A 16,341-nucleotide genomic window follows, 5' to 3' on the forward strand; every position below is an offset into this window, starting at 1 on the left:
TAATAATAAATCCAGCAAAAAGAAAAAGCTAAAATATTAATCACCAAGGATGGCCTATTTTTTGTTTGGATTATTTCACTGGACCCTGAAATTAGCCTCATGATTAAAACAAAAAACCTCACAATGGCTATTTTAATGAGCAGAATAAAGGCTTAGTGAAAAATAATAAAAAAAAAACAAAAAACATTCAGGTGTGTAACCCAAGAGTGGACTGTAGGTGTCAATTTAATTCAATTTTACAGGGGAAATAAAATTAAATTGAAACGGGAACTGACTCTGGGTTGATTGGCTTGGGGCTAATTTAGTAGTTGGGTAACTGTCAGAACTGTTATTTCTAATATAGTCAAATTTAGCTTGATAGCATTTTTCGCATTGCTTCATTGGCAACTTTATTTTCCATGGTTGCTCTTCTCATCGTCTTTAGCTAGTTACATATTCTTCATTCATATCGCCATCTCATCGTCTACTTTTTTCTACTCTACTCACTTAGTTTACTTTTCTTGACTTCATGCTGCAACACAGTTCAGTAACTCGCTAAACGTTGACAGCTGGTGAGTCGCTCTCCTACGGTCGTGTCCAGATGGGAACCCAAGACCCGCGAAAGATCTCGCGAGAGTGATTATTTTAACCAAGCCCGTGGGCTTCCCTTAAAGATAACAAAGTCTTTTGCCCATACCCGAAGCAGATCTTAACCATAGCGTTGTCACATTATAAAACATAATTAGTCTGCATAACGTGTACAATGAATGAGTACAAATCTCGCGAGACTTTCGCAAGTGTAGGACTCCCATTCGATCCTCCAAAACGAAGGTTGCGTCTTGAAGGAACCCTTGATTTGCAAACCTCTCGCGAGGTTTGTACGCGTTGTTTCTTTATTGTGCAATTTGTACAAATGAATTATGTTTTAGAATGTGCCAGCGATGTGGAAAAAATTGGTTAGATTTAAGGTGAGAAAACGCTTCGATAGGGTTGAGGAAATATTATGGTTTGGTTTGGAATGATCACTCTCGCGAGATCTTTTGCGTGTCTGAGGTTCCCTTCTAGACACGACCCTGACAGAACAGAGCAGAGGAAGTTGTGACTGTTCTTTCAACCAATCAGCTGTGAGGTTACTTGGACGCCCTGCCCAAACAATACAGGCAGCAGGACAGATCGCTTGAAATGCAATGCCGCATATTTTGATTTTATAAGAGACTGGTTTTATTCAGTTTATCTGCTTAAAGTTTTTGCAGTGTTTGTTATATGAGCAACAAGTATTTTAAAACGTCGCCGAGACGATGTGACAGTACAGTAACGATAGCCAGCCGTTGTTAGCTACCATTAGCAAAGTGTCATATGCTAGCCGAGTTAGCTAACGTATCAAGGTATGTGATACCCCGGCTGCTAGCTAGTAGAAAAAAGTTGTTTTAGAAAAGCTTTTTTTAGATAGTAAAGTAACCCATATCGGTTGTTGAAGATATTTCTGTCTTAGGTGTAAGTGATCAAAGCAACCGACTGGCCAAGTCTGATGTGTTTATATCCGTTAGCAACCTTGCGTGGTTAAAATTCAAGCTAGCAAGAGAGCATTAAGTTAGCTTAGCTGCTACGTAAACGACAACATCCACCAAACTGGACAAAACTTTGGATTTAGTCGGGTTTAAATCGGGCTCGGCCGGTTCGCTGACCCCTCAGAAGAAGATGAAAAAGAGGAAGGAGTTGAATGCCCTGATTGGACTCGGGGACAGCAAGAGAAAGAAGACCAAAAAGGGTTCCGGTCACAGACTTCTCCGAACCGAGCCTCCGGACTCAGAGTCCGACTCGAGCTCCGACGACGACGAGTTCAACAACATGAGCAGCGGAGCCACCTTTGGGAAGTAAGTGTATAATTTGTGTATAACAGCGTTTTGTTGTGGTGTAAGACACACTGTGGGTGTTTTTGTTCAGTCAATAATGTATGTCAGTAAGATGCTGCATAAAAGTGTCACTACAAGTGAAATTATCCACTATCAAGGTAAAGTAAGTTAGGCCAATTACATGATTGAACCAATAGATTTCAAGAACATTGGTTTTAACAGCAGCCACTTCATGTCAACTAAGCCTATATGAATTCAGTATTTTGTAATGCTGTGTGTGCATTTTAAAAATGAGGTTTGATTGTTCGTTTTTGCTTAGATTATTTTACTACTACTTTAATTTTTATAGATAATTAGGTTGCCAACACCTTGGAACCAGAGCACAAACTATTTTTTTACAACTAATAACATTTAAAAGGAAGTTTTTTCTCACCACTGTCCCCAAGTGCTTTTTGTGTTGTGTTGTGTTGTGTTTGCCCAAGTGTTTTTCAGAAAAAGAGATTCTCTGATTTCAGTGTCTTAAATGTGAATAATTTTGGGTTTGTTTGCTTTTCCATGACATTATACAGTGTATCTTTGGGTTGTGCATAAAACAAGAATTTTAAAGGCGGTATGTTAGGCTTTGAGAAACACTGATTGACATTTTTCACCATTTTCTGACATTTTAAAACAAACAACTAGAAACTGATTAATCGAGGCATTAAACAATGGATTATTCAACTATAAAAATAATTGTTAGTTGCAGCCCTAATAAAGAGTGCTGCATAGACCTATATGAAAAGTGCCCCAGAGATAACTTATGTTATGATTTGGCACTTTAAATAAATTTGACTTTGCTTGACTAGTTCATTCTTCCTCACTCAAATGTGCATAAGTTTTTCAGCCACATTTGCTCTAAGACTGGAAGACTGTTTTACCCTGACCAGAAGTACTCCACCCATATTATATTGTGAATAGGTTAAATTAAAGAAAAATATTAATTTGATATAATTTATTTTGTTTATGAGGACAACACATATTAATCAGCTTTTCTGTAAATGTGTCGGTGTTTGCCAGCTGGCTAATCTTCAACTGCAGTCCGCCTCCACAATGCATTGAAACCTATAAAATGATTAAAAAAATTCAGAAAACGAAGACAACATGACACCATAAAAACAGCAGTTAAACAAGAACTCACAAGACACAACACAAGCCATGCAAAGCAACAAGAAACAGCAGAACATCAGTACAGTAACACAGCAACAACAAACATTTTTTCAGCACAAGTAGTCGTGCAATCCTCTTTCTCTTCATGTGTGCACAGATTTAAGCATGATGATGATCACTAAGAAGATGGTCAGGTTTTTTTTTCTGAAGCTTGACATCAGTCAAACTAGAAATAGTTAATACCACATGCAGCATGAAGATGGTATGATGAAATAGTATGTTGCAGCCCATGTGCTGAAACTCCAGTATTTATCAGCAATCCTCACAATTCCCATGACACAGCATGCAGTCTTCTGAAAATATCTCCTTCATAATTAATGAAAGAGGCTGTGTGGTTATGATGTCTAACATGATCATGTTTCTTCTCTTTACAGAAGAAGCTACACGCAGTGCTGCAATGTGTGCTACCCCTTGTTTCTGTTCATCATACTAGCAGCCTGCGTTATGGCCTGCGCTGGACTCATATGGATGCAGATTGCTCTGAAAGAAGATCTAGATGCGCTGAAAGAAAAGCTGCACAGCAGTAAGACTCGCTGTCACACACACAACCACACAGTTACCTTGTGATGGTCATAAAAGCTCACTGCCCTTGGGAAACCTACACCTGTTCCAAGTTACACAGTCCTTTGTCTTTATCACTGCTATTAACATATTGTAATGTTTTTATAACAGTGGAATCCAGCCAGAAGGTGTCCTCAAGTGAAATACCAAAACTAAGCGAGGATCTGAAAAATAAGGAAAGAAAGCTTGAAGACATTGAAAATGGAGACAAGGGATTGAGCAAGCTCTGGTCTAACCTGACAGAAATGAACAGAAAGGTCAGTATTTTTCATCACCCAGTGGTTTTGAAGCCACCTTGATATTCGGACTGCCACACACTAACCGGAATTCAAGTTAATCAACATGTCTGTAAATGTTTCAGTGTTAGGCGCCTGGGTAATTTTCAACTGCTGTTCTTTTGCAAGATGTTTTGAAACCTATAAGATGATAAAATATACAAATCTAAGACAACAGGACACCATAAAGACAGCAACAAAACAGGAATTCACAAGACAGAAAAGAAGCCATGCAAAGCAACGTGAGGAAGCAGAACATCAGTCTAATAACACAGCAGCAACAACCAGCAACACCAGTTTGAGACAAATAGTCATGCAAACAAGCAATAGGAAGCAGCAACACAAAGCTGTTACGCTACATTGTCGTGTTGATCTTGATAACATGTTTAAAGATGCATTTACGGGTTGCGGGATTACTTCCAGTATTGGTCATACCAAATATTTTAGTAGTTGCAAGTAAATTCCTGCACATTATCTAATTTGCAGTAATACATCTATTATTGCTAGACCTTCATCAGCCAAAATATACCCAGATGAAGGTCAAGTTAGACAGTGGACAAGAGTTAGTAGCAACTTGTGATCCACTCATCCTACACAGCTGTTGTGTGAAACAGATGTGCTAAGCGTTCTTCTGTTTATACCAAATATTGTCACACTTAAGTTAGTTGAAGTATGACAGGTACATTACAGTACATTGGATTTTGATACTTTGCAGTTGAGAATCCATGTTAAATATATAATAACATACAGTAATACTACAAAGAATAGAAGTCAGTAGTAGTAAACGCAGACGTAAGGCAAAAGTAAGTGTTAGGGGTCGATTTTTCAGATGCTGCATTAACAGTGTAATATAAATGTGTTTACTAGCTTCCCATAGTTAAAGTACAAGTTAAGCAAGTGTACAATTTTCTCTGTGTCACTACAAACCCAGATTGCTTGAGGAATGGGGTGTATAGTGAAACATTTTGAGCATGTAATTACTTTCTGTTTTAGTATGACCACATCATTTTTCTGAAATGAAAGGTAAAGCTCTTAGTACAATGACTTATTGTATGTGACAACTAAACATTGGTTTCAATTTCACATTTAATAGTTTCACATTAGAGAAAAGTTTCATACCCTTTGTAGAGCAAATTGCTGCACAACAGTCTCCCTAAGGAGAAACATCTTAACTTACACTAGTTAAATACACTTTTTTGTACTGTACAACTTCCTCTGATCTTGATTTTGGGATCATTAGAATAAAAAAAAAAAAAGACTTAAGATTGATAGCTCTGTAACTGAACATCTTGTGTCATTTTACTCCAGTGTAACTGAGTATGTTGTATCATTTTACTCCCGTGTAACTGAACATGTTGTGTAGTTTTTCTCCGGTGTAAAAGACTGTGTTATGTCACTTTACTTCTGTGTAACTGAACATGTTGTGTCATTTTACTCCTGCAGATCAGTTTGCTGGACTCTGCTGTAAACCATTTAAAGGCCAACTTGAAATCAGCTGCTGATTTAATCAACCTTCCAACTACAGTTGAAGAGCTTCAGAAGGTAGAGCAAAATGGAATTTAAAAAAAAGACATTTGGTTGAAAATCTATATCTATTAATATAAATTTTTTTGTACAGAGTTTCATAACTGACCTCGCTGAGTATTTCTCTTTTCCAGAGTGTTGCTACAATTGGCAGCACACTAACAAGTGTACAGCACGATGTGAAGACTATGCAAGCTGCTCTTGAAAATCAGAAGAAAGATGACGAGTTGAAGAAGACAATGGTAAACTTAAGCCAGGGACATTTCTAATAGTTCCTTATTTTTGGTATGATAATTAACTTAATTTTAATCTTTTATTTTGCTGGATATTAAATTTTGTTTGCAGTGAGAGGCAGAGTAGTCGATGAGAGAGGTTCAAAATGATTTTTCAAGCTGTATGTCAAACTACTGAACGGTCAGTATAGTGTTTTGGGCAGCTGACAAGCACCACAGAAGAATCTGAAGCTGTGTTCCTTTGCACTGTAAATAGTATAGAGCTGCAAGCTCTCGTATTTCACTTGACCAAAGCCGATGGATTTTTCATGAGTTGAAGTCAAAGTTGGATTTCACTTATTTTGTGTGACAGATTGCCTTTTTTTATTTGCATGTCTACACACACCGCAAGTATTGCCAGAGGCTGCTTTTCTCATTTATTATTTATGTGTGAACGTATGGAGAGCAGTGTTTACATAAAACGAGTTAACAGTGCATTCGGTTCAAGTGAATTACTTGAGTAACTTAGCGCACCAGTGTCTGATGTACTACTTCTCTGTTCCTAGCTGCAGTGGTGCTTTTGCATATTTATCTCACTCAGAATTGAGGCGAATACATACATATGGCCAAGATGATTCTGTTGATGAAATGTCAGTTGATCTGCTTAACTGTGGCATGAATCCAAACCAGAAGCAGCAGCGAACTTTGCCACTGCCAGATTAATTTGTTTATTTGTGTACTCAGCATGCATGGATGTTTTTGCAGTTCTTGTCAGGCTTACATTGAGAGAGTGGTTGGGTTAAGAAGGTCCTGTCATTTCTTGGATCCATGCGTTGGTTTTTCATTCATAATACATGAAACAAGTGCCAATCTATTTTGGGAGCTTAGATGCTTTAGTTTGCTGGGCAAAACTAGGTCAAAGACAAGTGCAGAATATTTTATCCACTTTATTCTCTTAAGCAAAATAGGATGGGAAAAGAGGATCAGCAAATAATTACTCTCTTTTACATATCTTTTATACAGTGACCTCCATAATTATGTGGTCAGTAATGAATTGCTCACTGGCTGACATCTCCATAGTCTTGTAACTTTGGATTTTCGGGTACACCCTCGGTCTCAGTCTACCTGCCTAACTTCCCAGAAAACTGATCACACATATTGACCTATAAATCTCTATTCTTTTAATTCCCAGGACTGTTTCCCTTGTGTGCTTTTGTGTTAGTATCTGGATGCTAATAAGTCTTAAAAAGTTGCAGAAATCTCATCTATCAGTAATTGGCAGGCTGATTTACATGGATTTCCTTTTTTCTGTCATAGGACATAACAGACCTGAGAAAAGCAATGAGTGAGGCTAACAAGACAGAGGAGCTGCACCACACACAGGCTGATGAGCAGATCCACATCCTCCTCTCTACGGTTGCAGATCTTCAACAGAGAGTATTGTCATTAGAGAATGGATCAAAGCAAAATGTGAGTAATATGAAGTTTCACACTTAATTTCTGTATTTTTAAAGTTGAGCTTTTAAAGCATTGTGATCAGCCTTCTTTTAGTTAACTATTTTAACCATCATCCATATATTAACCCATCTATTTTAACTTTGATCCACCACTTTTAGCTCTCTTTTGTAAACATTGTCCATTACCTGTAGTGCTCTGTTTTAATGATTATCTATTACTTTTACCTATTCTAACAATTATCATTACTTCTGGCTATCTCTGTTAACCATTAGCCATTACTTTGAACAATTTATTTTAACCAGTAACCATTACTCTTAAATTAACTAGCTAGCTAGTTCTCAATATGCTGTGTTCTCGTGTTACAACTAAATGAGGCTATATACACTCTGGGCAATATCCTGTTTAGGAATCACTGGTTTGGAGAGTAAAAGACATCATAATATAGTTTGTATTTCATCATTCATCTGGTTTACAGTCAAAGGAAGCAGCAGCTCAACTGCCAGTCACCAATGAAAGTCCTGCAACTGCAGTGATGAATGAAGCTACTCCAACCAAAGCAGCACCTGGGGATACGCAAGGTGCAGTATACGATAAAGCTGTTTATTGTGGTGGTTTTCTTTGCCTTATATTACATTTAAGTTTTTTCTCTCCTGTATTTTCACAGAGATATCCACATCTCTGACAGAGCCTCAGACAAGCAGGCATCCCCGCTTCTTAACTCCAAACCGCTCTAAGAGAAATGCTGAGAGAAGATGCCCAGAGAGTGTGGTCCTGCCTGGTGTCAGTTCTCTTAAAGGTGCACACTACTACTCCAAAGTTTCATGTCTCAGCTTTCATTAAAGCAATAGTTTGACATTTTGGGAAAAACAAGAATTTGCTTTCTTGTCTGGATTGAGGTCCAAACCACTCTCATGTCAGTTTAGTAGATGTGAGGCTGTGATATGTTAAGTCTCCACTGGTTGCCTAGCAACCTCACAGGGATGACAAGACTTCAGGAGGCTACAGCTCCAAGCCAAGATATACTTGGCACATAGCACCCCATAAAACTTTAAATTGTCATTTGTACGCTTCATCTTTTGTATTGAAAAACAAATGAGATATTGTGTGTTCGTTAGTGAGCTGCTGGGTGGAGGATTTTTTTTGTTTTACTTTGCACAGAGCTGGGCTAGCTGTTTGCCCCCATTTCCAGTCTTTATGGTTTAAGCTTCATATTTAACAGACAGACATGAGAGTGGTGTTAATCTATCAGAAAGACAGCAAACAAGTATATTTCCTTGCATGTTATATAAAGGCTCCACATTCTGTTGTCAATAGTATGGATATTTTGGTAACACGTCTTATCTTATTAGCTTTATGTTTTAACATTACATTATAATGTCACATGTAGTTGGTTTTGACAGTGGCTGTCATGAGACCATTTTAAGGCGATAGTTCACCCAAAAGTGAAAATTCATTCAATATCTACTCACCCCTGTGTTGATGTGAGAATGGGTGAAGATCTCCAGTTCACAAAACACAAAACAGCGTTGCAGCCGAATCCAGAACAATTGAAGTGAACGGTGACCAGTTTTAAAATGTGAAAAAAAGAACACAAAATGTCTCCATACTGCTTGTGTGGTATAATCCAAGTGTCTGTGTGCCATTTACACCATGTTTTTAGCCTAAATGTCAACTGTGGCCTCTCAGACCGGATCTGCATCCACACACCTGAAGCACAAGTTGGTCCTTTCTCAATCTGGAAAGGATTTTGTACACTACACCACCAGGTTTCCATTGCTCTCGCTCTGTAGTCCGTGGCTGCAGCAAAGAACTGATGTTCCTCCTCTCTGTCGAAGTCCTCAAACATTTTCTTGTCTGCACACTGATCCAGTCTGAGAGGTTACAGTTGACATTTAGTCTTAAAACATGGTATAAATGGCGTCTTTTTCGGGTCAAATTTTAATGTTGCGGCTTACAAACACTTGGATTACACCACACCACACCATTTTTTTTGTTATGTGTTCTTTTTTTTACATTTTAAAACTGGTCACTGTTCATTTTAATTGTTCTGGATTTGGCTGCAATGATGTTCACCCATCCTCACATCAGTATAGGGGTGAGTAGACATTGAGTGAATTTTCATTTTTGAGTGAACTATCGCGGCAGTGGTACCAGTAAAGTTTTACCACATGGACTTGTTATAAAGGTGTCATTAATGTTATAAAGCCAGAATGACGGTGAATCAGCTTACAGAGTTAGCTGACAGACAGATAGTGGTTAGGTAGTTTACTTCTCGCTAAAGTAGGCTAACTGCTGTCTGCTGTTATCTGAAGCTGGCATTAGCTAAGTTAGCTCAGTTAGCCGTGGAGCCAGTCAGCTAATTAGCTGACTCAGTCCCAGGGTGCCAGTAGCCAAACCCAGCAAGAAAATCACAGCAGTGCTGTATTCACTGCCGTCACAATGATAACTTTGTGTTCATGACATAGTTATGACAATCTTAAGCATACCCCTTCAAATAGTGTCACCTTTTTTTTGAGTCTGAGTCTGTCTTTGCATGTTTCTGAATAAAACATTTCTTTTCACAGACTTGGAAGACATCTTCCAGCAGGCAGGCATTGGACACAATTCACTCGGACTGACCCACCACAGCCTCAGTAAAGTATTTGGAACATCAATTCCCAGTGCTCGTACCATGGAGTGTTTTGACAGTGATGGGGACAAGAGGTACTCCCTGAAGGAGCTGAGAGCTGCTGTAGGTTTGTGAGCACATCATCGCTGACAGCAGTGAACAGTATTGGAATACCCAGCGGGCTTCTGGGGGTTTGGAGGTCCCGACCCTTTTCTGTAATTGCTGCACTTTTGTGAACTGAATATTTATCGTATTGATTGTGGAACAGTGGCGCTGGCATGCCCCCTGCTCACTCCCCTCTCCCTGGGCCATTTCAACCCAACTTCTTCCAAAAAAACATGAGCTTAAATTTGAATCCTTTTGAGTACCTATTTGCAGAATATTCAGCTCTTATTTTAGCAAATTCCATGGTTAATATGGAATAAACTGTGGAAATAAGTGTAGTGAATTATTTTGATTTCTGTTTTCCATCCTCAATTCTCAGACTTGCTGTTTTCCTACAACTGTTTTGTTTAGTTTTAGATTTTGTGTGGGTTTTTTTCCTTACCAGTCTGTCTCATCTTGATGTAACACTCGTGTATTTAGCTTCTCTGGAGGCTGTAATTGTGTGTCCATTCCCAACTCATTAACACAAACACCTGGTACAACTCACCTGAACCTTATTTATAGAACCTGAGATAGAATTTTATGAATGTTTACAAATGACTACTAGAAACAGAGTTTTTGTGAGTCTTTTGTTTGCTTTTTTTTGATGGATTTCTAACTTAACTGAAAATTACAATTGACCTATTCTGAGTCCCGCCCCTTTTTGCTCTGTACTCCAATAACATTTGAGCAAGCTTGGCACCCAACAGAACTTTGGTCACATTTCTCCTTTCCTTTTCCCTGTACATAGATATGCGATGTTCTTGGCGGTCTGTGTTAAAAGCACATTTGAAAGATTCTTAAAGGATGTTGTTAGGAGACTTGTAGAAGGGACATATACACATCTTAACTTAGCTAATGTGGGCAAAATGCTAACTAACTAGATAGCGATAACGGTTTACCTAGATTAGCAAGCTAATTAGCTAACATTTTACTAAAAGTAACTATCATATATCACTAACTAGCCAGCTACCTAGTTACCCAACATTTGACCAAAACTTGACCGATGTTCTGGTGCGTGGCAACCTTGCTCAACTATTATGGGAGCGCAGAGAAAAAAGGGGTGGGACTTAGTATAGGTGACTTGAGAATAAGAGTGAGGGCTTGTGTATGCTATTTTCTGAGCTAAACAAAGTTTCAGATTTCTGTTGTGCGTGTTTTTTTTCCCCTCATTTATCTTCAGTTCGTTGCTACATTTAGATTAGAATTGTGTGTTTAGTCTGCCTGTACCTTTATCAGTATTTTTTCTTTTTTTTCTTGCAGTTTTAAGTTCTACAGGTTTCGAAGGGCTATGAACACTTTGAATCATTCAGAGAGAATTTTTGAAGTGGTACAGTAACTCGTGAGGCATATGTAGCAATAACAAAATGACGTAGATATTGCTTGTATAAAGTTGCAGTAGACAGACGGCACGCCTAGCTCACAATGTGTAACAGGTAGTATAAGAAGCACTGATCACTCTTTACTTGATTCATTTTATTCCATTTTTATGGGCCTAATAATGGTGTATTTACATTAACAGATTTGTCATATTCAAACATTGTTGTACTTTGTAAAAATGGTTTAAATGTATTCTCAACAGATTATCTTGTGATGGGGGGGGGGCGCGTTAGTAAACTTTACTTTACGGTCTTAATCTCAACATTGTACATTTTTTAAATAATTCTGTTGTGCTTTGCATGTTGCTTATAACGTAACATGAATCAATTATTTATGAACTTAACATAGTCGACTACTTGTTTTTTTGCAGGACAATGGTTAGTTGAGCTCAAAATGTAACAGCTTTGGCCATCATGACATAGATTTTTGGATCCATGCTGCTACTGTACTGTACATGGGGGATTTTATGAATGTGTTTTTGTGTGAGCACCAATGAATAAACACACAATTAAAGGTTTGATTTGTGGTCCATCTGGTGTTTTCAGTCATGAACTGAGAAACTGCCACTAAATTTATTCAAAATATGTCAGTAATTACTTTTGCATTTGCAAAAGTAAAAAATTTTGCATTTTATAATTTTTATTTTGCTAGATAGAACAAATTATTTGTAACAATATTTTAAGTGCTTGAAATACCTAAAATACTGTAATTAATAAGTAATTTATTGTCAAATAAGACATTTGTTTCCTCAGGTTAATACAGTAATAAAAACTGTACAATAATTGACCTAATCACAGTGTAACCGGTTGGGGTCTGTGCTTCCTTGGCTAGATAGGATAAAAAACACTGTCACTCCTTTCTCTTTATGGCCGACCTCCAATTATACTGTTTTGTACCGTTTTGTTTTTTAAAGTTGGAGAGCTTAGAAATTTATTTACTTCAGTGTGGTAAAATAGCAGAGCTCATCAATGGAGGATACGTAAGAATTGGCCACCTCAAATTCATGCTCCAAGTAAACATAAGGCAGCACATCAATAACTATCTGCTGCTAACTAGCTGTTATCAACCAGTAGTCTCAGCAGTGACTCATTGTGGCTTCTTGAGGTGCAAATTGGTTTTATCAGACAGGACAAGCCGGATCTTTCAGGTTGACATGCTAACTTCAGTAAATACTAATGCAACCCCAGACATTTTTCACATGACATCTAAAATCCTCTTACCTATAGTACTATTTCTCTGTTCTGGAGCAAGTTGCCCAGTTTTGGAGATAGCAGCCAATATAATGGGACTAAATGGCTCTCGGCTTGTGTTGCTCAAAGCACCAAAAACTACATTTGAACAAATCATGACACAGTTAGTCAGTTTTGTGTAGGAACGTCTTTCTTTCTAGTCAAAACAAAGTAATTCCAGTAGATTCTACTATTAAAAAAAAGAAAATGGTGCCTACATGAAACTGCTCACAACCAGGTTTGTGGATCATCTTGAGTAGCTGAGTCAAGATTTCTGGAGAGATTTTGCTTTTACAATTTTTTTTTTTAAATCACTTTAAGCACCACAAGCTGACAGAGTGCTATTTAGTTCCATCATATTCAAGAGAAAGCAGACATCTCTATAGCGATAGCAGCTACCACAAAATGAATCTAGATGGATAGATAGCACAACAACAGGTAAGTCATAAAATATGTAGTTTTGATTTTGGGACAAATGGTCCCCTTAAGCTAAAATTCTAACATAGTGCTCCTTTAAAGTCAGAACCATTTTGAGTCTACTAATGCCTGAAATCTGATAATATCAATCTGCATACAATGCATTTCTGTTTTTTCAAAATACTGTTAGAAATTATTTGTATTTTATTTAAACACATTTCTTTTCTCATGCAATATTTTGAAACACTTATTGAGCAAATGTTTGTAATTTATAACAAAATATTTTTTGAGTGAGTGGCACTAAACAATGTTTTACAACAATGTTGCAAATCACTGCAATCTTATTTAATCCAGACTGAAACATACAAAAGACGTGGTGAAGATCTTTTCACAAATATATTTACAACCGTTGAATTGTTAACAAGCCTGTACAAAAGAATCCCTCTTTTAGATCTGCTTTATCATCATTTTTGACAAAACTGAGGTCTGTCTCTGAAGACTTAGGCCAGAGCCCCTTTAGCTCTCCAGTCCCGGGACAAAAGCCCCAGCAGCTCCTCTTCATCCTCCTCCTCTTGTTCCTCAGGATTGTTGGCGTCTGTCTCCATGTGTTCATCCTTTCTGGGCACAGACTTGCTCTTCACAACATCCCGCCTGTCTCTCAGTACTTCAACTCTCTTGTAACACTCAATTTGTTCATCTATTTCATCAATCTGTCGTTCAAGGCGGCCCTCCTCGTCGTCCTCCGCCACGATGGCCTCTGATTTTGTGTTCACCTGTCGGATCTCCTTCTGAAACTCTTCCCACTCCTTGTCCATTTGATCTTTGGGCGCGTCCACGTTGCGAACTTTGGCATCTCTCACAGGGTCGTCGAAGAAGCCCTCTGGCAGCGCCTCGGCCGTGTTGTCTTTCTTTTCTGTGACTTTCTCCTGCACGTCTGCTTTGAGGATGGAGCCTGAGTGGGAGATGGCGGGTGCGGAAGGGATGGAGCTGTCAAAGAAGTCAGCTGGTAGTCCTGCAGCTTCAGCCTTTTGGGGAGAGGGGTTTGTGGTTCCTGCCTCTTCATCGTCTTCTTCTTCCTCGTCCTCATCATAAACTCCAGCCAAGAGACTCAGACCTGCAGATTTCTGGGTAGAAACAGCCTCCTTTGCGCTTGGTTTCTCGAAGAAGTCTTCTGGCAGCCCCGACGACGAGGGTTTCACCTTCTTCCCGTTGACGTCGTCGTTGTCCGGTGCTTTCCTCTTTACTGGCTGACTCTGTGGTGTTACAGGGTGACTCTGTGGTGGTGCTGGTTGACTCTTTGCCCCCTTCAGCTCGGCAACTTTCTCTTTGTGCTGTTTTCCGAGAACGTGAGCTGGCCACAGTAGTTCAGACTTCACCTGCACACTGCACAGGACGCAGCTGAGGTGCCCCAGACTGTTGTATTTGGCAAAAGGAGACTCCACGCGCTTCTTGTCGTTTGTTTGCCGCTGTTTTTCTTTCATCAACCGCCGGAGCTCCTCCTGATTTACAACTTTCTTCCCCTTCTTAGAGGATGCCATTCTTGAAAACAACGCAGCTTGATAGCTAGCTCGCTACTTGCTCGATGAAGTAAAAGTGCGTCTCATGAAAATGACGTTGACTGCCTGAGCTCGCGTTCAAACGGCAGCGTCTATAATAGGGGGAAACCCTGGATTCGCGAAAGTCTCGCGAGATTTGATGTGCGCTGTGGACGATGGACAAAGTAGTTGTGTTTTATAATGCGACAACGCGGTGGTTAAGATTGGCTTACGTTTAGGGGACAAAACATTTGTTTAGTGTTAAGAAAGATAATACTTTGGGTTAAAATATTTACTCTCGCAAGACCTTTCGCGGGTCTGGGGTTCTCTTCGAGACCATAAACTGGTATTTTTTTCCTTTTTTGAAACAACAACCTTATGGTAACAGACAGTTGACAAGTGTACAACCACTTTTTTAGACAAAACTTGTACAAAAGGGAGCACAAGAAATCAAAAACACGCATATAAAAGAAAAAGAAAAAAGAAACAAAATCATATTTTAAACGCTAAGGGATACATAAAAATCTAGGTAGATTTATATATATATATATATATATATATATATATATATATATATATATATATATATATATATACACATATACACATATACATATACATATATACATATATATATATACACGTGTGTGTGTGTGTGTGTGTGTGTGTGTGTGTGTGTGTGTGTGTGTGTGTGTAGTCCACTATTACAAACATGCCAAATGGACCAAAGGAAAAGTTTGGCTTTTTGCTTACACATTTGGATTTGTGAATATAAAAGTTTGTAAAAACAATAAATAAAATAATCAAATAGAACTGTCTACACTGATTCCTGTCATATTCAGTGAATCCAAACACTATGTTTTTGCAAAAAAGGTAAGGGTACATACGATCAGTAATAAATCATAGCATTTTACTCCAGGTTGGCGAGACTAAAATAAAAGCACCAGTATATATCTTAATTCTCTACGAAAGGTACAATTTACATCTTTCTAAATCGTGATGTAGAAACAATCTCTCATCTATGTTTTGATTGTGAAATGTGCCCAAAATTTTGGAGAGATACCGAGTCTCTCTTTTTTTTTTAATTTGTTGCCTCTGTTTACTGTTTTAATCTTAAAGATATTATTTGTTACTACATGATAACAGCTGATGACAGTGGTCTTGAATATTTGATTTACTTCATCATTCTAATATGCAGAGTTTTTCAGAGATTTTTCAAATCAGTTCCTGAGATTGCTCCCTTTCTTATAGACGTAAATTCCCTATTAAAATCACTTACATTAGTAGACAATAAAAAGAGTAAAGAGCATGTGGAATCTTGATTGTGAGTATTTGGATGCTTGTAAGAAACAAGCCATTAGACACACAACACACAGTCATACAGAGGTTGTCACTTTTTTTGGCAAGTGGTATTTGGTCACATGAACCCTCATGATCTTTGGATCCCCAGATAAGGTGACTTACAGACTGCACCACTGGGGAGACATGAATCCCACTCATCTTCTTACCAGTGGGGCATCACATCAGATGTACGAAAATGGTGTATTGTTATGTGTTTATACTTAAAATGCTTGCATAAGTCAAAATCTAGATGATAAAATTCTGAAGAAAATCACACATCATTCTGTAGGTTTCAGGTGTTTTGCTGATGTTTGATAAAAAAATTTAGTAAAAAGGAAAATGTTCATTCAGTTCAAAGTACAGCAAAATATTAAATATCACAAAGTAAGAGGTAGCAAAACTCACATCATCATAGTCAGGATGTTAAATGAAGCAGGTTTTTATGACCCTCCTGAGTTTTTCATATCACCTGTTTAAACAGTAAAATTAGATAAAACTTTGGTGAAAGACAATGATATATTTCTGTAATACCACAGGACTCCTACTAAATTTAGAAATTACCATACCGTCTTAAAAGTAAAGGATTTAATCCATGACTAATGTGGAATATTGTTATGTA

The 16,341-nt window shown here is 38.1% G+C and overlaps 2 protein-coding genes across 2 annotated transcripts; one reads left to right on the top strand and one right to left on the bottom strand.

Annotated features, from left to right (window-relative positions):
• Positions 1-1,101: 1,101 nt before the first annotated feature.
• Positions 1,102-10,438, top strand: efcab14 (EF-hand calcium binding domain 14). The gene is made up of 9 exons (XM_084731959.1): positions 1,102-1,853; positions 3,413-3,561; positions 3,711-3,856; positions 5,318-5,416; positions 5,533-5,640; positions 6,928-7,080; positions 7,544-7,646; positions 7,733-7,864; positions 9,633-10,438. The coding sequence occupies exons 1-9, from the start codon at positions 1,678-1,680 to the stop codon at positions 9,809-9,811; spliced, it is 1,245 nt and encodes a 414-aa protein (XP_084588085.1). The 5' UTR covers positions 1,102-1,677; the 3' UTR covers positions 9,812-10,438.
• A 2,727-nt stretch (positions 10,439-13,165) lies between these two features.
• znf830 (zinc finger protein 830) lies at positions 13,166-14,465 on the bottom strand. The gene has a single exon (XM_084731961.1). It carries the CDS (start codon positions 14,382-14,384, stop codon positions 13,347-13,349), a length of 1,038 nt encoding a protein of 345 aa, XP_084588087.1. The 5' UTR covers positions 14,385-14,465; the 3' UTR covers positions 13,166-13,346.
• Between the last annotated feature and the right edge of the window lie 1,876 nt (positions 14,466-16,341).

Source organism: Lutjanus erythropterus, chromosome 12 (genome assembly GCF_056507025.1).
Source record: "Lutjanus erythropterus isolate fLutEry1 chromosome 12, fLutEry1.hap2, whole genome shotgun sequence".
NCBI classification, from domain to species: domain Eukaryota; kingdom Metazoa; phylum Chordata; class Actinopteri; order Lutjaniformes; family Lutjanidae; genus Lutjanus; species Lutjanus erythropterus.

Bases quoted from the DNA above. Each gene is read 5' to 3' on its own strand.
- znf830 (XM_084731961.1), bottom strand. From the start codon at position 14,384: ATGGCATCCTCTAAGAAGGGGAAGAAAGTTGTAAATCAGGAGGAGCTC.
- efcab14 (XM_084731959.1), top strand. From the start codon at position 1,678: ATGAAAAAGAGGAAGGAGTTGAATGCCCTGATTGGACTCGGGGACAGC. The intron at 7,081-7,543 runs GTGAGTAATATG...TCTGGTTTACAG, and splicing joins AGAATGGATCAAAGCAAAAT to TCAAAGGAAGCAGCAGCTCA. The intron at 7,865-9,632 runs GTGCACACTACT...TTCTTTTCACAG, and splicing joins TGGTGTCAGTTCTCTTAAAG to ACTTGGAAGACATCTTCCAG.